Raw genomic sequence first — 13,792 nt, 5'->3', positions numbered from 1 at the left:
GGCCGACAAAGAAATGATTGTGCGCAGCAGAAAAGTTTTGTCATTGGATCTTCGCATGAGCTCTGACATGTGACGTGGTGTCTTGACAACGTGCAATATTATAACAATATTGCATGCTCATTCTCCATTGGGGAGAGTGGCGTAATACACTGAGGATAAGCGATATGATATGATATTGTACGCCATCAGTAAATCCACTAGAAGGGAATAGAATACATGTTTTTATTCCATGAAAAAAGCGGCCCGTATGGATGATAATTCCCGATATTTTGCTCCGATGACATCACTCCCAGTGTTTTCCCGCCGACTAGACACGCGTTGTTAAAATGGCAAACTGGTTCAAAATTAAAATTCTTTTGATTAACTTGTGTAGTTTTTTGTGTGTGGATGTGTCCATATAATATAAAGAACATTACACAGTGGTGTGAAGATATGAAGTTTATCTTCTCGTGTTGAAAAATGCATCACTTGTTCACTTCGCTCTCTCGTGAATGTTTGCCACTTGAAGATAAATTTCATATCTTTGCGCAACCGTGTAATATTCTCTCTCGTATATAAGCGCGCGCACACAATCACCCTGTCTATTTCGATCCACCCATGTTTCTCATCTGCCTGTTTGTACATCTGCCATCCTGTTTTTCTGTCTTTTACCTGCCTGTCTGTCTCTCTGTCCATACATCTGTTTGTCTGTCTGTTTGTCTACCTACCTATGTGTCTCTCTACTTGCCTGTCTGTCTGTTCATCTGCTTGTCTCTCTGTTCATACATCTGGCTGGCTGGCTGCCTGTCTGTTTATCCATACATCTGTAGAGCCAATGATTTTCCGTTTCAAAATCTGGCTTTTTCCATTTCGGACAATGAAAAATTCCGTTTCACAATTTCAGTTCAAAATTGTTCTGTTAGGCTCCAATTTAGTAATTCTGGCTGGCATAATTTTACTTGGGTTTCAAAGTATTGCATCCCTAGACACAAATGGTCCTTTGCATGATGAAGTCATTCATGAAAAAAATATATAATAAATAGTGCTGTCAAGCGATTAAAATATTTAATCGCGATTAATGTCGCGACTGTCATAGTTAACTCGCGATTAATCGCAATTTAATCGCACATTTTTGTCACATGAAAAACCATTGTAATTCTCTTATCAGCATAAAAAGTGAATGGGCTTGCTCACCGTTCGAACTACGGGGGTACACGGGGGATCCGAGATCCCCTGAAACAGACATGAGATCCCTTGAAAACATGATTTGGGAAATGTTGGGGGGTCTCTAAAATATAGAGTGCTCCGAGATGATGCTAAAAATAGTAACCATGCGGTCGGCGCGGCCATCTTGGAAGTCACTCGCTCCAGAGCGCGCATAGAGTACACATCATAGAGTAAACATTCACCGATTCGTTTCCGCGTTAGAGGGCTTAGAAGCTTTGATTTTTTAAGAATTTAGACATCTGAAGTGATGGAGCACTACTGTGATAGTTTAGATAAGCAGGCACGGGAGCGTTATGCTGAGAAGGTACGTTTCATTGGGAATGTAGATCCATACACTGTTAGTGAGAAGGAATGGAAAGCTGACCCCAGCTTGTTGCCGCATAATTATCAATTATTTGAGTCAGTGAATAAAATGTAGGCCTAGTATGTAACTTGTACTAACAGCATGTGTACATAAACATTACTAGGCCTAGATCTTAAATGCCATTTGATGCAACAATGCTCTGCAGTAGACATAAGCTACCTAATGTGACAAATATATCCATTAATCATTGCTGAAAGTACATAGAAAAGATAATAGTTTGTATCACATTTATTTTAGTAACTATGAAATTCAAGACAATATTAACCTTCCTGTCACAAAGTGATCAGAACAAATCCGGATACAGTCTAGTTGTCCTAAATTTGATCGGTTAATGGCAGCCAGCCACTGTCGTCTCCTCCGCTCGCTTTTCTCCTGTGCTGCAATTCCCTGGTTTGTCACGACTTTAGGGAGTCTGTGGAAGCTTTTGCCACCCTTTTCCCCCCGGCTACTACAGCCAACAATGACACACGTATTCGGCATTTTGCTTCGCTGAGCAACAACAATGCACTGACACAGCGACGTTTGACTTCCAATATGGCCGCCGCCGGGTTCGCGCTGATCTCGAAGCACTCTATTGGCAAAATGATGTTTATTGACATAGCAATCGTGCGTAACGGGAAGCATTTGCATATCCGAAGTGAGCGCGCGATGGAGATCCGCGCTCTGAGACAAGTGCAAGCACCCCCAAGGGAAAAAAAAGGGACCCCCCGAAAATATCGGCATAGTTCGAACACTGGTTGTACCAATGTTTTTTATTTTTATTGCAGAGCATAACACGTCTTGTCACAGCCACTGCAAAGTGGGGCTGGAGCCGCCGATGGGAAAACAAAACTTAAGCCGAGCACCGTGGGTCTTCGGGGGAGGGCAGAGGACTCTGGCTGTGCGGGGCGTTGCATCATGTCACAGAGTGTTAATCTCGCGATAAAAAAATTATCGCCGTTAAAATTGAGTCAAGTTAACGCGTTAATAACGCGACATTTTTGACAGCACTAATAATAAAACAACTACACTGACAGTAGGCTGATAAATTGCATTAATAAAAAAAATTAAAGTGGAATCACAGATTGAGACAACTCAAAATACTTTACTTGACATACTGATACAGATAAATCAAGAAACTAGGATCACCGTTAACTAAAAATCCATCTCATATATAATATATGCAATATAATAGCATATATAATGTTGAGAGTAGTGATAAATTAATAGGGATAAATTAATATTCGGTAATACTTACTGAGCCTGTAATGACAATACTCATAACTGACTGTTTAAAAATATTACTCTATACCCATCTTTGTTTCATGAGTTTGTGGTGTACTAAAAATGTTTCCTAACAGAACACACTCTCAAACAGACTAGAATAGTTTAACTTTGATTGTAATGACAGTCCTGAATATTCCTTGCAGATCAATCATTGCGCGCTCTGAGTACCTAGAAATGCTGCTCAATATCGCCATTATGATAGAGCATCATAAGTTGTTTAGTGTTGGTCTCCGTGAGACTGAATCTTCTGTCATTTAGAAGATGTTTATACATGTGTGCCACAAGCCAATCACAGTCACCGACAAAGCTGCCTTGACCGGAAAGGCATGTCTGCTTGGGCGTTAGCGGCAGTTACGCAGAAGCCTTCTGCAGCAGTTACACTTTGACACGCGAGCAATGTTTAAAAAAAAAAAATGAATACAAGCGCAGATATACTTAAAAAAAAAAAAAAAAATATTTCCAAAAAAATCCGTTTGGCAATCAAAAATCCGCTTCACTATAAAAATTCCGTAATTTCCGTCCGTTTTCCGTGATCGCGGAAAATCATTGGCCCTACATCTGTCTGTCGATCTGCCTGTAAGTCTTTATATCGGTCTCTCTGTTCATACATCTGTCTGTCTGCCTTTCTATCTCCCTATTCATACGTCTGTCTGCCTGTAAGTCTTTATATCTGTCTGTCTGTCAGCCTGTTCATGTTTATCCATACGGCTGTCTAACCGTCTGCCTGTCTCTGTGCCTATCCACGTGTCTGTCCATCTGCCTGCCTGTCTGTCTGTCTTTCTGTCCATGCCATATGCCTCTCTCTCTATCTGGTTTATTTATCCACCTGTCTGTCTGTCTGATTTTGCATTTGTCTTTATTATACCGCTGTCTGCCCATCTTTCTGTGCATCTGTCTCTGTCCATTTCTCTCTATCCTGTGTCTCTCTGCCCGTTTCTCTGTATACCTGTCTGACTCTGTCTTCCTGTCTCACTCTCGCTGTCTGTCTCTCCGTCTACACATCTTTCATCGGTGGCTTTCCCTATCCATCTGGTTTGTATCACTCTTTTTCACCCTGTGTGTCTGTAGGTGAGACAGCTGTGCGGTCACTTTAAGATCTGTGCGTTCTCGCTGAAGAAGCCCAGCTCGGACTGACAGGACGAGGAGAAGATCAGCCTGACGGTGGCAGAGGTCTAAGCTGTCGCGATGTCCTCCTCGATCTGCCGAAGCTGAACCCATCACTGCTGAGACACGCCTCGAACCAGGAAACCAACCAAAAGCTGCTGACTGAACACGTCTTCTCCCACCCGGACACGCAGGACGTAGTGATACGGAAGACGTGTCTGTTTCTCGTCCTCTGTGGAGCTGCGCGACGGGATTGGCTGAGGCTGTTCGGCTTCTCCGGTGTCCGCTGAGCAGATTCACTTGTTTCCTACGGAAATGCACTTTCAGTCGGGAGCCTGAAATGATTAAACCCCACACACACACACACACACACAAACGCATGCTCGTTCACACACAGCAAGCCACGTGTTAACGTGTAACACATTAATGAATGTTTTGTACGTTTTTGCCTCGGGCCATTATACTTGGATTTCTTTTCAGTCTCAAAAGGTTAAAAAGCTCCAAAATGACTTTTTTTCTAATTACAGGATCACAGTGTAGAAAAAGTGGCAAGTCGAAAGGAGGGAACGGGTTAGATTTGTACTTCCTTGTGGTGTTTTATCGGACTTCTATAAAGAAAACGCCCTGACTGCAAACGCATCAGGCGGCGCATCAGCTGTAATAAACCACTCATGGACCTCAGAAGCTCCTTTGATGATCAACACGTGGTTTTATGGGGCCTGACCTTTGACCCGGCATCCCCAGTGAACCTCAGCTGCTGCTGCTTTTTTTTTTTTTCCCCTTTTTACATTGGTGATGGTGTGTTGGCTTGCCGAGTTCTGTTCTTTTTGATTTCTTTTCCTTTCTTCACTGGTGAGCTTTTATTGAGTTTGTGCTTAAATGAAGAGTGCGCTTCAAAGCCTGTCCAGGAGAGGGCGCACTCTGAGTAAGCGAGTAGCACCTCGCTCCGTTCTCTAAACGCAATAAAAGCGCTAGTCCTCTGTCGTCTTTTCGTTCCCTTTCTTCAGGTCTTTTTTTATTATTTAATATTGGACGCCGGCTTAAATCCGTGTCCAGAGTGTCAGTATGCGTGTACTATAATGTATGTAGTGTGTGTGTGTGTGTGTGTGTGCGAGAGAGCGAACATCTTGTTAACTTGGAACGCTTCATGATGCATAGGATCAGGGTCAGTCTGTGAATTCCATTAGTTAATACTTGTTATTGGTGATGTAATATATAACGCATTCTCACTGCAGTTACTGTTCTAATCATTTTTTTTTAATGCGGTCAGATGAAGTGAAACCTCTGAGATCCTCCAGGTGGTGTGAACGTAACCTTGTCGCTCACTGGAGCACAAATATGCACAAGCAAACAGACTGCAGAAAGTCGCTTCCTCTCAAACAACTCAAAACTGAAATTTTCTGGGACGTTTCTGATTAGTTCCTTTTGTGTTGACTGTGTAACAACTAAACAGCTATTTAATCCTTTTTTTTTTTTTTTTTTTTTGGGCATGGGGTCAGCACCTCATGTAAATTAAGCAATTATTTTATTTTTCAATTTTAGTTACATTTTAGTTTTGTTTTTTTTTAAACAGGCTCTCTACTATCAGGTTCCCGAAAGTGATGCGATACATTTAAAGGAGAACTCGAGTGTTTTTTCCAGTCCAGCATCTATCGACAGATCTGAGGCGTGTATGATTTTTTTACCACAGATAAGAATTTCAGCGAGTTTCCTTTCGCAGTAAACCTGTTTAAAAACCAAAACGTACTTAGAATTCAAGTCTGGGGCAGATGTTGAATTTGATTGAAAATGTTAAACGTAAACGCACATGAAATGGAGTCTCTAATGAAAGTTTAAGGTAAGGTGAATATCAGAGATTTGTGTGAGCAGAATGTTCTGTAGTAATAATTACCCATGTATAATTGAACTGTTTGTGTTCACACACTACACAAGTATTACAGTTCTTCTCTTGAAAAAAGTAGTCCTATTTCTGAGAAAGCAAAATGTTCCAGATTTAAAGGTTCATCTACAAATTCCTTTAATGAATTTAGTGAAAACGTTCCACAGAAATACTTTTGCACGAATATGGAGGGTATTGACCGCTCACACGTCTGCCCTTAGACTTTCAATGTGAGATTAGAGTAAAAAATATAGATTTTTGTTCATTTCCCAGTCAGAAGATGCACATTTAAGTTGTCTGTGGTCATCACATATATGTACACTACAGATCCTTTAGTTTAGATGGACATCAAGTTGAAAATCGCTTGAGTATTCCTTTAATGGTTCTGCTGTTTGTTAGTCGAGCTTTATAACACTGGTACTGAAATCTCTGAGCAGAACAGCTCACTGTATACTTGGATGTAGTGCTCGCTGTTTCAGGATCATCCCTTCAAAATGTGACATTTCTATAACTGGATCTCGAGGAGCGCCTTTTTTTTTTTTTTGTAAACCACTAAATATCTTACTGTGTGTTTGTAAGTGGGTAATCAAATTGTATTTTTCCTTTTTATTTTTTTTTGGATTGACTTAAGCAAACTGCTCACTATGAACCACTAAATAATCGGTGTGATGAAATGCAGATGTACTTTATTGTGCCCTCAATATTGCAAAGCCCTATTAAACGAAAGCAGATTGTCAAACATGGTTGTCGCTATACGTATGTGGTGGTGTGGTTTGTTTGGGTTTTTTTTGGTGTGTTGTAGCCACGTGTAAACATAATGCAGAGCATACAGTGCATGAGAGAGCAGACAAAATGTTCATAATGCGCTTCAGCCTTTGTACAACCCCGATTCCAAAAAAGTTGGGACAAAGTACAAATTGTAAATAAAAACGGAATGCAATGATGTGGAAGTTTCAAAATTCCATATTTTATTCAGAATAGAACATAGATGACATATCAAATGTTTAAACTGAGAAAATGTATCATTTAAAGAGAAAAATTAGGTGATTTTAAATTTCATGACAACAACACATCTCAAAAAAGTTGGGACAAGGCCATGTTTACCACTGTGAGACATCCCCTTTTCTCTTTACAACAGTCTGTAAACGTCTGGGGACTGAGGAGACAAGTTGCTCAAGTTTAGGGATAGGAATGTTAACCCATTCTTGTCTAATGTAGGATTCTAGTTGCTCAACTGTCTTAGGTCTTTTTTTGTCGTATCTTCCGTTTTATGATGCGCCAAATGTTTTCTACGGGTGAAAGATCTGGACTGCAGGCTGGCCAGTTCAGTACCCGGACCCTTCTTCTACGCAGCCATGATGCTGTAATTGATGCAGTATGTGGTTTGGCATTGTCATGTTGGAAAATGCAAGGTCTTCCCTGAAAGAGACGTCGTCTGGATGGGAGCATATGTTGCTCTAGAACCTGGATATACCTTTCAGCATTGATGGTGTCTTTCCAGATGTGTAAGCTGCCCATGCCACATGCACTAATGCAACCCCATACCATCAGAGATGCAGGCTTCTGAACTGAGCGCTGATAACAACTTGGGTCGTCCTTCTCCTCTTTAGTCCGAATGACACGGCGTCCCTGATTTCCATAAAGAACTTCAAATTTTGATTCGTCTGACCACAGAACAGTTTTCCACTTTGCCACAATCCATTTTAAATGAGCCTTGGCCCAGAGAAGACGTCTGCGCTTCTGGATCATGTTTAGATACGGCTTCTTCTTTGAGTTAGAGTTTTATAGATAGAGTTTTAGCTGGCAACGGCGGATGGCACGGTGAATTGTGTTCACAGATAATGTTCTCTGGAAATATTCCTGAGCCCATTTTGTGATTTCCAATACAGAAGCATGCCTGTATGTGATGCAGTGCCGTCTAAGGGCCCGAAGATCACGGGCACCCAGTATGGTTTTCCGGCCTTGACCCTTACGCACAGAGATTCTTCCAGATTTTCTGAATCTTTTGATGATATTATGCACTGTAGATGATGATGATGATATGTTCAAACTCTTTGCAATTTTACACTGTCGAACTCCTTTCTGATATTGCTCCACTATTTGCCGGTGCAGAATTAGGGGGATTGGTGATCCTCTTCCCATCTTTACTTCTGAGAGCCGCTGCCACTCCAAGATGCTCTTTTTATACCCAGTCGTGTTAATGACCTATTGCCAATTGACCTAATGAGTTGCAATTTGGTCCTCCGGCTGTTCCTTTTTTGTACCTTTAACTTTTCCAGCCTCTTATTGCCCCTGTCCCAACTTTTTTGAGATGTGTTGCTGCCATGAAATTTCAAATGAGCCAATATTTGCCATGAAATTTCAAAATGTCTCACTTTCGACATTTGATATGTTGTCTATGTTCTATTGTGAATACAATGTCAGTTTTTGAGATTTGTAAATTATTGCATTCCGTTTTTATTTACAATTTGTACTTTGTCCCAACTTTTTTGGAATCGGGGTTGTAGGAAACAGAAAATAAGATGTTGTTACAGACAGTAATCTTTAGTGATGTACCAAATACTCACCAGTGTGTGTTTTAATATATTGCAAAGCACATTATAATATAATTCTACCCCCCCGGATTTGATTCATTTGGATAAGAGTGAGACCAGTAAAAGTCGACTTCTTCAGCTCCAAATGATTCCTTTTTTTTCCCCCTTTCCTCCTCCTCTTCTATACCGGACAATAAGAATTGACTTTTTCAGGTCCCAGAATGGTTCACTGCCAATTTCTCCAAACAAAACATCCCTGGTAATTTATGCAAATTGGTTTAAAACGCTCACCTCAGAGTCGACTCGAAGAACCGAGTTGTTCGCAAACGACACGTTACTAATCCATCTGTACTTCTGTCCACCTTTCCCCAAAGACGAGGCGAGTAAAGCCCTCTACTTGAAATATAGTCAAATTAATTACCAAAACAGACTGAAATTACACCAGGAAATGTGTAACTGTCTGCAATTTTGTATAAAAGTAACTCAGATTTGTCTAAAGTAAATTGGAATACGTGATTATAGAGCCGCGACTACAATTATCGACAGTCCATAATTATCGACACCTTTTCAGATTTACCAATAAAAAACAATTTTACAAAGGTGAGTTTCAGTTACAAGAGTTATTATTGGTTAATTAATCAACCGGAAGACCCGCCTCACCCTTTGATCTTGTTGTCTGATGACACAGCTCGTTACCTGAGATGGAATTTTTTCAGCACGATCAGCAATTTGATGAAAACCCAGACGTTATCATCGCAGGTAAGCATGGTGGAAAGATCATGGACATGTTTTTACTGATCAAATTCACCGATATTTCATGATGATCTTGTCAAAACCTGCTTTGTTTCTTACGCTTTCATTTGACAGTCGCCATTTTGTATCTAAACGCGCGTTTGAGAAGTCACGTGAGGTGTCGATAATAGTGATCACTTTCACCGGTGTCCACCATTATCGACACCCTGTGGAATTAAGTGACATTTACAACTGTTATGGACCGATCTTTGTGTAACATTGTTGAAGGAGATGAAGTACTTTAAAAAAAATTAAAGTGCTGTGATTTAATAATAAATTTTTTCTGATTCATAACAGAATGGAATGTTTATAGAGTATTTGGAATCCGACTGCAATAAATAGAATTAGACCAGAATTAAATTCCTAGCTTATAAAAAATTACATGCTTGAAATATTCAGATTTTTCTATTCCATTCAGAATTTTTTTTTTGCAGTTTGTTGTAAATATCTACCACATATTACAATATCAGTAGACATTTTATATTTTGGTTCGAGGAATTACATGTGACCTTTTGACCTGGATTTTCATGTGGTTACAACATCAATTGCCTGTTGACATTTATTGGTAAACTACAAAACTAGAAATTAATACAAACAACGACGAATGATTAACAAAATGTCTCTCATCTCATCTCATTATCTGTAGCCGCTTTATCCTTCTACAGGGTCGCAGGCAAGCTGGAGCCTATCCCAGCTGACTACGGGCGAAAGGCGGGGTACACCCTGGACAAGTCGCCAGGTCATCACAGGGCTGACACATAGACACAGACAACCATTCACACTCACATTCACACCTACAGTCAATTTAGAGTCACCAGTTAACCTAACCTGCATGTCTTTGGACTGTGGGGGAAACCGGAGCACCCGGAGGAAACCCACGCGGACACGGGGAGAACATGCAAACTCCACACAGAAAGGCCCTCGCTGGCCACGGGGCTCGAACCCGGACCTTCTTGCTGTGAGGCGACAGCGCTAAGCACTACGCCACCGTACCACCTACCACATATCAAATTTTTTTAAAATAAATAATTATCTGGATGTCGATAATTGTGGAACAGTGTCATGTGATCTGATACGCTAAGTAATCGGGAATCAACTTTTTCCAGTAGAAGTTTGAGTAATTATTCATGCACAATTTACGTATTGAAAGTCTTTTCTACTTTTGCGACGGCCAAAAGATTGTTAAGGTGTCGACAGTTGGAGCCGCTGCTCTAGTAGGATTAAGATACTCCCTGAAACATTCCCCCCCCAACAGCATTATAAATGTCTTTAAACTACATAGTGGGGCTTTTTAGATATTATCTCTGATAATATCTCAATGTTTTAAAATATATGACTTACTTAGACGGGCGGCACGGTGGTGTAGTGGTCAGCGCTGTCGCCTCACAGCAAGAAGGTCCGGGTTCGAGCCCCGTGGCCGGCGAGGGCCTTTCTGTGTGGAGTTTCCATGTTCTCCCCGTGTCCGCGTGGGTTTGCTCCGGGTGCTCCGGTTTCCCCCACAGTCCAAAGACATGCAGGTTAGGTTAACTGGTGACTCTAAATTGACTGTAGGTGTGAATGTGAGTGTGAATGGTTGTCTGTGTCTATGTGTCAGCCCTGTGATGACCTGGCGACTTGTCCAGGGTGTACCCCGCCTTTCGCCCGTAGTCAGCTGGGATAGGCTCCAGCTTGCCTGCGACCCTGTAGAACAGGATAAAGCGGCTAGAGATAATGAGATGAGAGGAGACTTACTTAGGCCTACTGCCCATCCTTGGGCATAGGCCACAGACTAGATCCCTCCATTTCATGTGGTCCTGGGCCCTCTCTACCAGCTGTTCCCATGTGTAGCCGGTTGCCCTCACATCAGCATCCAGGTCCCGCCTCCATGTATTCTTCGGTCTTCCCCTCTTCTGCTTCCCTGGGGGGTTCCAGGTGAAGGCCTCTCTTGTGATATTTGTTTCCGGTTTGCACAAGGTGTGCCCTATCCATGTCCAGCGTTTACGGAGAATGACCGTCCCTACTGGTTGTTGCCTGGTGCGGTGCCACAAGTCCTCATTACTGATAATGTTAGGCCAGTAGATTCTAAGAATTTTCTTAAGGCAGGTATTTATGAAAGCTTGTATTTTCTGTGTTGTGTGCTGGCTGTTGTTCACCATGTCTCTGCACCATACAATAGAACAGGTTTTACCATTGTGTTGAACATCTGGATTTTAGTACTGGTCGTCAGTTCTGATTATCTCCAGACTTTGTCCAACTGACGGAAAGCTGTTCTTGCCTTTCCTATCCGTGCCTTTACGTCTGCATTTGTCCCACCTTGTTTGTCGATGACACTTCCTAGGTAAGTGAAGTTATCCACCTCTCCTCGTGCTTCTCCTGCCAGGGTGATGGGAGTATTGCAGCTTGTGTTGACCTTGAGGATCTTGCTCTTTCCACTGTGGATCTTGAGGCCTAGGGAAGCTGAGCTCACATCTATTGAGTTGGTCTTCTCTTGCATTTGTTGCTGTGTGTGAGATTTAAATATTGAAATCTTTAATATTTAAAATGTGTGAGATTTAAATATTTAAATCTCCAGTTGGACTTCATCACCAGAAGCTCCCTACTGAACCAGGTGCTCGTCACACAAGGAGGTTGTGCGTAAAACTTTCTTCATGCCATCGCACATGGCTCGGATGTTGCCAAGGTCTGCCGATACCTGGATGTCCTGGTTCGTGCTGATCCCGCAGAAGGTGGTTCGATTGAGGACAGGGGCGAGTTTCGCACTGCGAAACCTACACCATAGAGTTGGTGCTCGTATGACTCCTGCCCCTGCCAGAAGAATGTGTAATTCTTCTCCTTGAGGCTACCACTGGAGGGGAGCCTTGTCTCCTGCAGCACATCAATGTCAATGTTGAGTCTCTGTAGCTCCCGATCGATGATTGCTGTTTTCCTGGCATCATTAATTTGCTGGACGTCGTCAGAGAGGCCAGGACACATTGTTCTGACGTTCCAGGTTGCCAGGGCGGTCCACCACCAAGGCCGGTGTTGGGGAAGCCGAGGAAAGGGGAGAGGAGGCTCCGACGACAGCGGAGACTGCAGACGGCATCAACAGACACCCGACCACGCAACTTCACCTGCAGCAGACTGTGCGGCTCACGCATCGGCCTATACAGTCATACTAGGCGCTGCAACTCAACAACCGATGGATGACCCCTGGCGCAGATCACCATGATCTTTCGAGATCGAAGGAGCCAACAACAATATTTAAAATATATTAATTTACGCAAGGGCGGCACGGTGGTGTAGTGGTTAGCACTGTCGCCTCACAGCAAGAAGGTCCAGGTTCGAGCCCCGTGGCTGACGAGGAGTTTGCATGTTGTCCGTGTGGGTTTGCTCCGGTTTCCCCTCACAGTCTAAAGACATGCAGGTTAGGTTAACTGGTGACTCTAAATTGACCGTAGGTGTGAATGGGAGTGTGAATGGTTGTCTATGTCCAGGGGCGCAGATATGTTTTTTGAACTGGGGGGGACAAAGCTGCCAGCAAACCACCCCCACCCCCACGTAGCCTACGAGTGTGTGTGTGTGTGTGTGTGTGTAAAGTGTAAACCAGTGCATCCTGACTTTCTAACTATGCCTGTGTGTTGCGTGAGCGGCAGTCAGTCAACAACTCTTCGCAAAGTTTTCTTATGAAACAATATGCTTGCTGAAATTATGGCAGGGAACGCCAGATTAAACATTAAAACTGCCTTCTGAGCACTGTATCTACAGGCTGCCACCGAAAGAAGGAGGCTACCAGAAAGGCATCTCTACTCCGTACGATTTTACTTTCACTACGACATTACTTTGAACAGACTATCAAAAAATTGCAAGGTGATATGATAAAGTAAGGCACAGTTTACTTACAGTCGTTGTTTTTTGGAAAAAAATGATGCAATCGTTTTCTGCCTTTTCGGTTTGGCACCCTTCATCATGCTGTGTTGGGGTCCTGAACTAGGAGCTGTCCCCGATATACCTGTCAAACTTGTTGTGGGTAACCATAGCAACCAAGCTCGAGCTCGCAACCTGTGCAGTCTGCGCAGCTCAACCAACCGAATATCAGTCTTTGTTTTGTTTTATGTGAGTTGTTGCAACTATGTCTGTACTGCTGTGCACCTCAAGAAACCGAATGGTAATTAGTCTTTTGATTTTTCCGTGAGGTTTGCCTTATGCAAAGAAAGACAGCATAGATGTTTTTTTCCTCCCTATAAGTGGGGGGGACCGAACGAGGTGAATTTAAATCTGGGTGGGACGAATCCCACCCGTCCCACCCTCTATCTGCGCCCGTGTCTGTGTCTATGTGTCAGCCCTGTGATGACCTGGCGACTTGTCCAGGGTGTACCCCGCCTTTCGCCCGTAGTCAGCTGGGATGGGCTCCAGCTTGCCTGCGACCCTGTAGAACAGGATAAAGCGGCTAGAGATAATGAGATGAGATGAATTTTATCACCCTTTCCTATCCTGGTTTTCGTACAGACTCACTAATTGTATGCTTTTATTTTGACAAGCTATTAATATTAAATAAAAGCTTACTAATTGTAAGCTTTTATTTTGACAAGTTGCTAGATTCGCCGCACCGTCAGGATGCGTACTAACGTCCTAAATAGTGCGGTAAATTAGTGCACCCCCTGTAGTGACCACAGTAAGCTATGGTGGCGT

General features: G+C 42.6%; 1 protein-coding gene across 2 annotated transcripts in view; it reads left to right on the top strand.

The window, feature by feature from the left end:
- The window catches only part of selenoi (selenoprotein I), a 33,564-nt gene extending 26,990 nt beyond the window's left edge, over positions 1-6,574 (top strand). The window contains exon 10 of one of the 2 annotated variants that reach the window (XM_060937618.1): positions 3,905-6,574. In XM_060937618.1, coding sequence (XP_060793601.1) covers positions 3,905-4,012 — 108 coding nt within the window. In that variant the 3' untranslated portion in view covers positions 4,013-6,574. The remainder of the gene's footprint in view (positions 1-3,904) is intronic. The other variant, XM_060937619.1, reaches the window with a different exon arrangement.
- The last annotated feature ends 7,218 nt before the right edge of the window (positions 6,575-13,792 follow it).

The sequence above is a fragment of the Neoarius graeffei genome, chromosome 13, assembly GCF_027579695.1.
Source record: "Neoarius graeffei isolate fNeoGra1 chromosome 13, fNeoGra1.pri, whole genome shotgun sequence".
In the NCBI taxonomy this organism is placed as follows: domain Eukaryota; kingdom Metazoa; phylum Chordata; class Actinopteri; order Siluriformes; family Ariidae; genus Neoarius; species Neoarius graeffei.
Note: the sequence above shows the minus strand (reverse complement) of the source record. Positions and strands in the feature narration are given on the sequence as shown.